The sequence below is a fragment of the Dendronephthya gigantea genome, unplaced genomic scaffold, assembly GCF_004324835.1.
Source record: "Dendronephthya gigantea isolate DGI-Jeju-01 unplaced genomic scaffold, DenGig_1.0 000002F, whole genome shotgun sequence".
NCBI lineage: Eukaryota > Metazoa > Cnidaria > Anthozoa > Malacalcyonacea > Nephtheidae > Dendronephthya > Dendronephthya gigantea.
In genome coordinates, this window is record NW_021163012.1 from 1,409,450 (window position 1) to 1,421,706 (window position 12,257).

General features: G+C 36.6%; 2 protein-coding genes across 7 annotated transcripts in view; one reads left to right on the forward strand and one right to left on the reverse strand.

Annotated features, from left to right (window-relative positions):
* Positions 1 to 12,257, reverse strand: part of LOC114534283 (acetylcholine receptor subunit alpha-like) — a 41,571-nt gene that overhangs the window by 28,647 nt on the left and 667 nt on the right. The gene's annotated exons all lie outside the window — the stretch shown is intronic.
* LOC114534410 lies at positions 2,299 to 12,217 on the forward strand. 3 transcript variants are annotated; one of them, XM_028555861.1, is made up of 5 exons: positions 2,299 to 2,509; positions 9,523 to 9,964; positions 10,048 to 10,151; positions 11,748 to 11,985; positions 12,034 to 12,217. In XM_028555861.1, exons 1-4 carry the CDS (start codon positions 2,459 to 2,461, stop codon positions 11,943 to 11,945), a joined length of 795 nt encoding a protein of 264 aa, XP_028411662.1. In that variant the 5' UTR covers positions 2,299 to 2,458; the 3' UTR covers positions 11,946 to 11,985; positions 12,034 to 12,217. The 3 variants fall into 3 exon arrangements, with proteins under 3 accessions (XP_028411662.1, XP_028411656.1, XP_028411668.1); XM_028555855.1 differs by having other exon boundaries at positions 11,748 to 12,217; XM_028555867.1 differs by lacking the exon at positions 2,299 to 2,509 and adding an exon at positions 6,729 to 6,849 and having other exon boundaries at positions 11,748 to 12,217.

Here is a 12,257-nt window from a genome sequence, read left to right on the forward strand (position 1 = left end):
TCCCAAGTTAATTGAATTAACGGATAAAAGATTGCTGTAGGTAGGACTCCCATGATTCACGTGTGAATATATAGCTAGTTACAGTGATCTTATTACGCTATCCATCAAGAGTGCTTTCAAACCTTCATCCTAGTGAATCTAACTTGCCTAACCTGGCCCTACACTATAGTGAAATATCGTAGCATGGTATAAGTGACACAGTGTCATCGATATACAAACATGGTTCATACGATATTTTTCCCACATTCGATTCAAGGTGCGACTTCCAGGTCATAAATCTTCGGACGTGCCAAAATTCATGTTTTATAAGACATTAATGTTCAATACACACTACACTTTGCCCTTGTAATGATTAATTAGAACTTTTTTAGCTTCAATAATCCCTCTGTAAAACGATGATTATGGAAAAAATTAGATTTCAGAAAAAAAAGCGCCACTTAACGTCAAAAAACCCTAATCCTTCTGGCTGGAATACCGTAAACTGATCTTCAATAAATGTGCTGAAGTCTGGAAACAAAGTCTTTATTTCGTCTCAAAACAACCAAAAATGGTTAAAATTTGATGATAATTATCATCTCTTACAAACCAACGCATAAGCGCAGGCAGAAGGTTGAACTATCTTCGCGAAACGACGAGGAATCTGGTAATGTGTAAGAAATTAACACTTAAGTGTCATTAACCAATGCAACAATATACATGCTGCCATAGCCCTACTCCCGTTTCAAAGGGTAATTATAAAGTAGGCGTTTGCATGCACTAGAACTGTCCTCATTATTTCCAATTATATGCACTGCTTGAGAAATTGCACGCATGCGTGGGTCTTGATCCCGCTAAAATGGACAATTTTTTTACAGTCAAAGTTACAAAAGCTCGTCGATACATACTTTGACAGACAAATTCTAGCTATTTCAGTACATAGTACGCATAACTGTCCTGCACATACGGGAAATAGGTATGGATCTAGAGCCTGCCAGCGCGGCGTGTTCTCTAATCAAAATGATAATCCTCAATTATAATAACGTATATGATAATAGTTTTAATTCACGATCGATTATTGTGATTTTCTCTAGTATACTAATAAACCATTATTGATATTTTCTATTATGATAACGTATATACTGCTTAAAAAGTCCTTGGCGCATTGATAGTTTCAAATGATTAAGTGTAATCATGCACAATCTGAAAATGTGGGTGTTTGAAGTTAAGAAGCATATAATTAGTCTGAGTAAGTTGTCTTAGCCACGTGTGGGTGTACAAGAAGACAATTACACTGTTACGTTAGAAAAACATGGAATATCACTAATGTAAACAAATGCGCCGATGAATATCTCGCTAAATCCACAAATTCGATCTGTCCAACGTCAGGGATTACGTCCAAATTCGCGCCATTTGACAGGCACCATGCATGCAACTCAATATTAATGTTGAAATTTTCTAATTAATATTGTCGACGCGCACTTGTCATGTTCGAAACACTTGGTATGACTTTCGGCAAATGAAAATCGCGACCTCTGAACTAGGCCCTACGCAAGCTTTCATTAAGGACATCAATTTTGTCGAAATAGGGTTGTCAGTAAACATTGAATAACAATACTTTAGACCTTAGACCTCAATGGCAACGGAGGTGTTGTAATATAAACATAATTTTCTATACGTTGAGCTACTGTTTCTATTTTCCTAAGCAGCGTTTCCATGCGAGTAATTAGCGCCTACAATTCAACTCACACAGGAAACAATTACTTACATCATGCATTTACAACTGAAGCTATGTTTTGACGATCTGACTCCGAAAACAGCAGTTATTTCAATGATAACGTTGTGTTTTCTTGGGCTTCAAAGGAGTCTAAACTTAGACTGATGATTGGGGACGATGGTGTCCATGCAACAAACTATATATATACAGGGGGGATGATGACCGTTTTTACTTGACTCAAGATATATATATGAATGAAAACGCTGAATGTTGTACGCTATGTTAGATTTATATAATGTATAAGATCGATGAAAACCCCCAGTCCGACTTATATAAGGTGCTTGCATGCACGTACGTATAGCGAAAATCGTTTTTCTAACAAGCTTAACAATTAATTTAAACAATCACCCCCATATATTCTGGCACTCCTGCGGGGCTTATGCATCACGCTATATGGCCTCTCAGCCTCTAAGTGCCTACTAATTGCTCGTATTCCATAATAGGATGACAGGCGTGTCTGAAATTATAAATAAGCCTCTTTTCTTTCCACACAAAGAACCTCAGCACAGACTACAGCAGAAAAACATAACAGCAAAACCCGAGAGAAAGACACTTCCTTCCGTTTTCAAGCGATATAAATGCACGAGATTTTCATGGAAGCCATATAAGATCTTTACAAAGTCTACCAAAGATTTTTAGAAGGTCAAAAGCTATCGTCAGCTAACGAAGTCTCAAGGAAAATCGTACAAGACTATAGATAATGCGATGCGTGGCCTGTTTTTGCATCAGGATAATGGAACTGTTCCATTTCAAAACGTATGTGTTTTTACGAATTCTTTCTATGTATAGATACAATAATATCTTGACAATGTATAGTTCGGTGATGAGTTCGTTTCGTTAAACTACATATATTTTATCAGTGTAACTATTCCAGATCTATTAACTCACAATATCTAATTGCTTTTACATTACTGATACTAAGAGCTAGTTGTTCGAAAAAAAAAAGGCCGATCAATATACTGAATTATATATATTTGTCAAATGCCTCTGCCTTATTATAGTGATACACAAGTGAGCTGTTTACAGTCCTATCTTCATATAAGAATCGCCAAGTTCTGGTGCATTTACGACTTATATAAAACATTCATCATGCAGTAGATTAACGGCATGTCGAAATATAATAATGTGATGTACACATTTTTCAATGATAAGGTTTAGAAGGGTTTTAGAAACTGAAAACCAGACACTATATTATAAACGTGAGTACAATACAACCAGTGTCTCAGGAATAAGCTGTCATGAAGAGCCCATTACACAAAAACAACTGAAGAGTTTTGTTTAACAAAAATAATAACAGAACGAAGGTATGACTCAGGTATCCCCCATATTAATCGATCATTAGCGTTCATCTTTAAACAAATATTTGCTTAAATGGTTTTAAAGTAAATTAAGTACAGGAAACAATAACACTATTAAGAAAATAGATTATTTCATTGTGTACTTTTTTCTGGGTTTTTTTTTAACTCGAGTTAAAGACGGTCGGTTATATAGGAGATCGCAAATGAGCTTAATCGTACAGTTTAAGAGCAAACGAGAGCGGTTTAAAGAAAAACAATCAAAGTCCTTTGATAGAGAATTCACCGTGAGATTCAACTACGGTTCTAATTTTCGCAAAGTGTTCAAGATTCGGTCTTATGTAGTTGCTGATGCTCATTCTCCTAACTAACACCTCTTCAGTGTGGAAATATTTCGGCCAAGAAAAAAAAAGGCGAAAATGCATGGTTTTAGATGACACACAGGTGTTTTATGCATGATGCTTATTTTGAATCAAAACCACTTTACTATATGCGATCAGTTCTTTATAATACCGTAAGTTGTACGCGTGTTATAGGGTATAGACGAAATCTTGTTTTCAGTTGTCTAATTTCTGAATATTTCTCTTAACGAACACACTACACCCGTTTAAATTGCAAATATCGCACTTATATAACCTGGCTTTATTTTAACTGTGGAATTCGAGAAAAGAAAGTTTAGTCCTCGTTGATCCAGACTCTAATAAATACTGGCCATTTCCCAAACATATTTATCTCATATTTGAAACTATTCCATGGTGATACACACAGGCAAGCAGGATAGGCAGATGGGATACCTAAACGTTTTAAATACTAGACATAGTTTGCAAGAATAGTCTGATAGTTGTCACCTGAAGCAGAGGAAGATTGATTTCAGTATCAGAAAAGCCGCTACTTATCCTTGAGACAGTCTGATTAAAAAGCGCAGGATTTACTGCTGTAAGTGCGTTCCAGCCATTTCAAGGCTGTCTGCAGGCCCAAGGGAAAATACAATACAAAAAAGGTCATTTGAGGCAACAAACTATACTGATTTCACGATAAAAATGCCAGCATAGAGGCTGTGCTTCACCATGCAGTCGGCAAAACGCCTAAACATTTCCTTCTTAAAATTCAATCTCAAAATTTCTAAACTTCTGAGCCCAATGTCGATTCAAATCTAAAAAATCTTCCCCAAATCCACCCATCCCATGCCAACAGGAATATATTGATAGGGTTATTTTTGGACCAAAACTTGATCGGGTTCACATTGAATATTGCCCTTCCTTGTTTAAGGTTTAATTTTGACTTATTGCCAGAGGCATTCGGCCTCGTCTATAGCTCCACCTGCATGGCATCTTAAATTATGCACCCTTTTAACTCATAGGAAACCCATAACATTGAGGACATGCATCAATCATTACACTTCGTTGATACGGTAGCAATATAGTTCTTTTTCTACGTATATATACTAGTGGTAAAAACGCCCCTTTTCATGTAAAAAAACACATATCAAGCATTTAATGAGTGCGAGAAGGACGCGCAGGGCTTTCAAATTCTGATCCAATTATAGCACGAAAAATGGTTGAAAAATATGTCGAGATTTTTTTCTTTCTTTCTTTATGGCAAAAAATGGTAAAAAAATTGTATAAATGCATTTATGTATAGAAATTTACATTTGAAGTTCATGACTAAATCAGACTGCAGTTTATAGAACAAACAGCAAGCGTGCACACGCATATATATGTGCAGTGCAACCTATAGCTGTATTAACAGAATATAAGAAGAATACGTCAGCGTTGCTATGGTCCCTGCTGTTGGGATCATCATGTTTCTACGTAAATGAACCCTTAGACTATTTGTTTTAAAACATGTCCACCTGTTTAGTTTGTCTAAATCTTGTTATTTCTCCCAGACAAAAGCTATTTCCTGTAGCGTTTTATAACTTAAGTAGTTCGCTAAATCCTTTTAGACGTCTCATCGCATGCCACACACTCAGTTGTGATTCCTAACACACGCGGAGTCTATCAGTAGCTTTTACCCCATAACCATATTGCAAATCTTTAATTCTTTCTTTATATAGCATAGCTCATAAGATTTATCATATGGTAGACTATGCTATCCCTTTCTCTCTCTCGTGACTCGTTTTTTCTCCCTATTATTCCACATAATGCTCTCAGCCAATCAAATCGCTTCTCATTCACCATACGTGATCCGGAACTTCGTTGTGATAAAATAATAATAATATTGTCGAATATGCCAAGCGCTTCGCACGGGGCTTTAGACAGGGAAAACTAGAAATTTCGTAGAACATCTGTGCGGCTATTCTCGTTCGGTTTCTTGATACAAAAGATGTAAGAGGATTTGTATAACTGCTTCTATTTTGAAACGTAAATAAGGGTCTTTGCTGCATGAACTTGGCATCGAAATGGTTATGGAATTATATATATAGACTGCGGTTGAATCATTGCCAAAATTAAATTTATAGCACACACGAATCCCTTGAAGAGGCGAATATTTCTTTTCCGCGTCATTCACGAGCTTTACAAGTTCACTATGGTCTTGTTGGAGCTAATGCCTTTTAAGATATATTGAAAACGGATTGGTAATGATCTGAATAGATATTACATAACGTAAAATATCAGCTTTTGTTTTTGGCATTTTTGCCTAAAAATATCCAAGAACACGCTCTCAACGCGTTAAGTACACTTCAAGCACGTATGTTTCAGTTTTCTGTAGACAATAGTTACAAGAATTTGTAAGATCAGGGTCGGGGGAGCGCGGAATACCGCGTGAAATTCAGGAAGAAGAACAGGTTGGATTCAGCCAATCACAGGCGTGCTGGCCAGGGTCAAGACAATGGGCTCACCGTCGCCTAATGAGCTCTTTAAGTTCTTCATTGATTAAATAATGCAAGTCAAGTAGCCGCCAGAACACATCGTATAAAAAATATAGACTGGAGACGGCTTGTCTGGTTTGTTTTTCCTTAGAACTCGCCCTTGAGCTCATTTTTTCTTCAGTTCTTGAAGATCCAGCACGCCTTTGCAACCGATTTTCGATCATACCGCATCAGTTTCGAGTTGAGCTAGGTTGTAATTTGACTGAACAAATTGGAGCCACGATAAAGCACACTGCCTCTCAATGTCAACACCACATTAGCCGCTGAAGAAGACGTTCGCAGAGAATCTCTTTCACACTTACGAAGCAATTTTTCGCTCCGTTTGACGCCATGCATTTACGCACGCCGAAAGAGACCGTTTTTAAAATAGCAACATGTAATAGTTCAAAGCTTCAAGCAGCTATAAGACCTGTTGACAAATACGATTTCTGCTGCTTTTTAAATGCGATTTTCTCCCTGTGGTAGATGCGAACAAGTGAATAGTTAGGAACGCTCTGATGTTTTAGTTCTCTTACATAAACATCCACAACTTATCTACTCGTTCACATCTTTGAAGAGGAGAAATCGCATATCACCTCTAGAGGTATGACGTGCTCCGTTAGCGAAATCGTGAACACTCTCATATCTTTTAGTCAATAATGCTATTTTCCACGTACTTGATAATTGGAGCACTTCATGTCGTATTGATAATGCCTAATCCATTTAATTTCATTACCGTGAGTCACTTGGTGGGTTTGCTAGTCAGCCACAGGTTAGGGAACTGACGTTTTATGAAGGATAAGGCTATTATTGGACTACTTATAAAAAGGACGAAGCACGAAATGAAGGGAGTGTAGATTGTGTTTTATTGCGCCCGTTTGAAGACCTGAAGCCGGTTGAAGTCTCAACAAAAACAATTAAGGATGGTCTATAAGCTAACCGTTAATAAGGTCAGTTAATGCATTAAAAGATCACTTAATGTTATTATATAACCAGCTACGAGTGTAAATTTAGGTGTTCGCTGTATCCAGTAAGATCAAATTTTTCGGGGGGTTGAGCAGTGAGGTTTAGAGATTATGGAACTGTATGAGGAAGGATCCTTTAAGTATTTTGGCAGCAAGATTGGCTTGATAAAGCGGTTGTTTCTTATGGAATATGTAACGGTATAAGGTGAAATACGGTTTGCTAAAGGCTATATGAGTACTTATACAAAGAAGAGAGCCAAGCTATATCACAATCAGTATATGCGCGCCTGATGCATGAATATGCAGGATAACTGGACTGCTTCTGAAATTTGCATACTTAAATCTATTAGGTACTTATACATGACAATACTAGCCCAGATCAATCATTTAGGTAGTTTTTTAAAAGGTACAATATAAAACTTGGGTGGATTTCGGAAGGTGCATAACTGGATATATCTGTTTACTTTTGGAATACGAATTGCTTACGCCGTATCGAATCCCTGCATGACTATTTGATATTTCAACTTCAGGTTTACCATGGTTTATTTGCGTGATATAGTGTATAAAAAATTCTTCCTTTATTAATTATATCTTTGAGTCTTTAAACTGCAGAATTCTCTAAATTTTTTCGTAAAAAGAGAGAACATTTGTAGTTTAAGTGGCCGCCGTGGCGTCCATTAATAATTAGCAACGAACTTTTGTACCAATATCATGCATGCATAGCAAATAATAGAGTTAAATGACTTTTTGTTACAAGATTATATTACCAAGAAAATAATTGAGCGGATTACAATGTTTGATAGACACTTGAGAAACGATAAAAATGTTGCCTTTAATTATTGGATCTTTTTAGATTAATTTAGGTTTCCTCCTGTAGTAAAACACTGGATCAATAAGAGATAACCATAAATGAACCTCTAGGAAGAACAGCCTAGTCGGAATAACTCGCTCCATGTAAACAGGCCCTAAATTATAAGCTAGTTCAGTTTAGTTTTTCTGCTAAAGAACAGTCTTGCAACTGGTCAAACCATATATTGAGTATAAAGTACATTAAAATACAAAGAAGTTCAGTGGATCAAGTACAATCATACTTAATGTTACAGTATATATAAAGGAAATTACGTAACTTTTTCTGGCTAATATTACATTCATTTTATCTGCAACAGAATCTAACATACGGCACAATTCACAAAATAGGATTATATTTACTTTATAATAGGATTAAATACCATTCCGTCTGAGAGAATTATGCTTCAGTCTGTGAAGCAAAGTGCAACGTGCAGTATACAAAAACTAATTATTCACGAGACATTTTGAAAGGCTTTTTTTATTGGGAATTCATAACCATTGTTCGTGCAAAAAGTTTTGTCTTTCGAAGGTATTACGATTACCCCAGATATATCGAGTATTTTGATATAAAGAATTTTAGTGTAATACACCGACGATTTTATCAGGTTTTTAGTTACGAAATAGCGACCTATCTGGAATTTGGCAGATAGAAAATCTCGGCAGACAAAAAAATGAAAAAATTGCAAGACTTGATTAACATTGCACTTGCTGGAATAAGTTAAACGTCAATTTTATACAAGAGACAAAAATGCGATTGTGAGCATTGTAATCTTCCATTTTCAATCACTATTTATTGCAATGACAAGAGTGACATTTGATAGCGCCAAAAGCTTGATCATTTTGTGAGAAAAGTAGATGCATTAAGCAAGTATTTGCCTGGTATAGCAATGACACCAGCACCGCCAATGTTTTTTTTTCTTTTACACACTGTAAATCGCCCTCTGGCGCGAAAGGAAATCATTAATTGAGCATTCCTCGCAAGTGCATGACAATTAGGAAAGGAGACCCAAATTTGAGGAGCAATTCATCGGTTTCAAAAGATAACAAAGAGTGTTAAGAAATATTTCACCTCCCTCCTAAATCATAACTGACATGCGTTAGTGCATGAGTATCATCCAGTAAGCCGCGGTGAATGTGAAGACACGAATTGATCATAACCAGATTCGTCTGCTGACCTTTGGCAGCAAAATGATGATTGGTACCTTAGATATATACGCATGTATTCTTAAAGCTCACTGACACTCAAACTCATTGAGCGGGAGATCTTAATCTTCTCGTTACTTTTCCATGGCGGTATTTTCAGTGAAAGAATAGCTTGATTTTTAGTGTTTCACCTTTCTTCAAATCTTACCATTGATCTTACCAAAATCTTTCTCATTGATCAGTAATAACAAAATTTCTATGTCACACTCAGAGAGTGTTAGTGAGAGTGAGTTTTTTCAATGCAGGCGAAAGTCTTGTTGCTCTTGTTCACAATCCCGACCCAACCCACACATAGTGATTTAGATCAGTCCAGTTCTTACGTGATCAGGGTCCGGTTGTATCAAGCGCGTTCAGCTTAAACGATGGATAAGTCAAAATTACACTCTTACATCTCTTTTGAATGAGTCAACTTGAATATTATGCACTAAATATGTAGTTGCATAAACAGTATCGTTGTATTAAGGTTAGAAACGTTTAGTTTGCTTGTTGAATAAAACGATCGACCTTTTGCAACTCTTATGTACACCCAGATACGTGTGTTCAAAAGAAGTGGAACTGAGAAAAATCGTAATTGCTAAAAACGTGTCTTTGTGTTTACATACACAGGTTGTCATCTCTTTGATACTGTTCTTTGTAATGTACCCGTTCGCGGCATGCAAGTCGCCATCCAGTTCCAGCGCCAATACGACAGGCAGTGGTAACACGAGTCTCAACGCCCAGGGACGTCAGTTCTTGCGAAGGATTAACGAAATTATAAATCTCAAGGAAAGAGCGAACGTCTTGAAGCAGTGCAACACAACCAAGGACAAAGTTCTCGCGGAAATCATGAAAAGATACAAGAAAATCTTAAAGAACATGTCCAACAAAGGAGTAAAGAAGTTTCGTATTAAGGATTTCGTGAGGGAACAGAAAATCACCGGAAGCTTTGCAATAACTTCCACAAACCGACGAACGCGACAAATTTCGTTTAAAAACGGACAATTTTTACACATGGATAATGCTGGTGTTGTCAAGGGTAGTCCTGTGACGGCTGGGAATAAAAATAACAGTAAGTATCCCTCGCTTTCCCATCGTACCACACCGCCTTCCTAAACATCCCCTCTCAACACAACCCTTGAAATTTTTATTCAGCCATATTCTATGTGAAGCCGACGGGGCCGCAAGTTGTTATGCTTCAGTCATCTCACACGAAGAAATACGTTGCAATGGACAAACATGGCCATATTCATGCCAAAGTGAGTTCCATTTAGCCAACATAAGAGGAGGTGTCCATATTAGAGAGGTGTCTGTATTAGACAGATTTCTGTATTAAAGAGCTGTCTGTATTAGAGAGATGTCTGTATTAGAGAGCTGTCTGTATTAGAGAGATGTCTGTATTAGAGAGGTGTCTGTATTAGAGAGGTGTCTGTATTAGAGAGATGTCTGTATTAGAGAGCTGTCTGTATTAGAGAGATGTCTGTATTAAAGAGATGTCTGTATTAGAGAGATGTCTGTATTAGAGAGATGTCTGTATTAGAGAGACGTCTGTATTAGAGAGATGTCTGTATTAGAGAGATGTCTGTATTAGAGAGATGTCTGCATTAGAGAGATGTCTGTGTTAGAAAGATGTCTGTATTAGAGAGGTGTTTGTATTAGAGAGATGTCTGTATTAGAGAGATGTCTGTATTAGAGAGATGTCTGTATTAGAGAGATATCTGCATTAGAGAGATGTCTGTATTAGAGAGATGTTTGTATTAGAGAGATGTCTGTATTAGAGAGATGTTTGTGTTAGAGAGATGTCTGTATTAGAGAGATGTTTGTATTAGAGAGATGTCTGCATTAGAGAGATGTCTGTGTTAGAAAGATGTCTGTATTAGAGAGGTGTCTGTATTAAAGAGGTGTTTGTATTAGAGAGATGTCTGTATTAGAGAGATGTCTGTATTAGAGAGGTGTCTGTATTAAAGAGGTGTTTGTATTAGAGAGATGTCTGTATTAGAGAGAGTCTGTATTAGAGAGGTGTCTGTATTAGAGAGATGTCTGTGTTAGAGAGGTGTCTGTATTAGAGAGGTGTCTTTATTAGAGAGATGTCTGTATTAGAGAGATGTCTGCATTAGAGAGATGCCTGTGTTAGAAAGATGTCTGTATTAGAGAGGTGTTTGTATTAGAGAGATGTCTGTATTAGAGAGATGTCTGCATTAGAGAGATGTCTGTATTAGAGAGATGTCTGTATTAGAGAGATGTCTGTATTAGAGAGATGTCTGTATTAGAGAGATGTCTGCATTAGAGAGATGTCTGTGTTAGAAAGATGTCTGTATTAGAGAGGTGTTTGTATTAGAGAGATGTCTGTATTAGAGAGATGTCTGTATTAGAGAGATGTCTGTATTAGAGAGATATCTGCATTAGAGAGATGTCTGTATTAGAGAGATGTTTGTATTAGAGAGATGTCTGTATTAGAGAGATGTTTGTGTTAGAGAGATGTCTGTATTAGAGAGATGTTTGTATTAGAGAGATGTCTGCATTAAAGAGATGTCTGTGTTAGAAAGATGTCTGTATTAGAGAGGTGTCTGTATTAAAGAGGTGTTTGTATTAGAGAGATGTCTGTATTAGAGAGATGTCTGTATTAGAGAGGCGTCTGTATTAAAGAGGTGTTTGTATTAGAGAGATGTCTGTATTAGAGAGATGTCTGTATTAGAGAGGTGTCTGTATTAGAGAGATGTCTGTATTAGAGAGATGTCTGTATTAGAGAGATGTCTGTATTAGAGAGATGTCTGTATTAGAGAGATGTCTGTATATTAGAGAGGTGTTTGTATTAGAGAGATATAGTATTAACATCTACTTAATCTTTTCATTAGACAAATCCAGATCATGATGCACTCTTTTACTCTCGATCAGAGGAAAATCTTTTCCTAACACTGGCATCATATAAATATTATCTATTATGTCCGTACGATATGTTTCTTGCTGTACGGAACACTGGTGCTATAAAGTCGCCACATCAGAGTGTACCAGGACAGATTTCAACACAGATTATATTTGTACCAGTTCCATAATAGTCGATAGAGTGTAAAATGTTTTAAATGTAAACTTAAAATGTGAAAATGTTTGTTATTCATGATCAAGCAGATCATATACAATTAATTCATATCTCAAAAGAGTTAAATGAAATTGTCTAGCATTAGGCAGAGAGACACTAAAAACAGGTGCATCTGAGGATATAATACAAGCTTATTTTTATTCAAAAGGCATAAGAAAGATATCTACATCAGAAAACCGCACGAGATTTAAAAGCACGCACGCACACGGGGGGCGGAAAAAATCTATTATTTGCCAGTTTAGTGGGTCCGAATAGGAAAATATTTCCC

Excerpts from the sequence above, each read along its gene's own strand:
- LOC114534410 (XM_028555855.1), top strand. The coding sequence starts at position 2,459 with ATGCGTGGCCTGTTTTTGCATCAGGATAATGGAACTGTTCCATTTCAA. Across the intron at positions 2,510-9,522 it reads GAACTGTTCCATTTCAAAAC|GTTGTCATCTCTTTGATACT; the intron begins GTATGTGTTTTT and ends TTACATACACAG. Across the intron at positions 10,152-11,747 it reads ATGGCCATATTCATGCCAAA|ACAAATCCAGATCATGATGC; the intron begins GTGAGTTCCATT and ends TCTTTTCATTAG.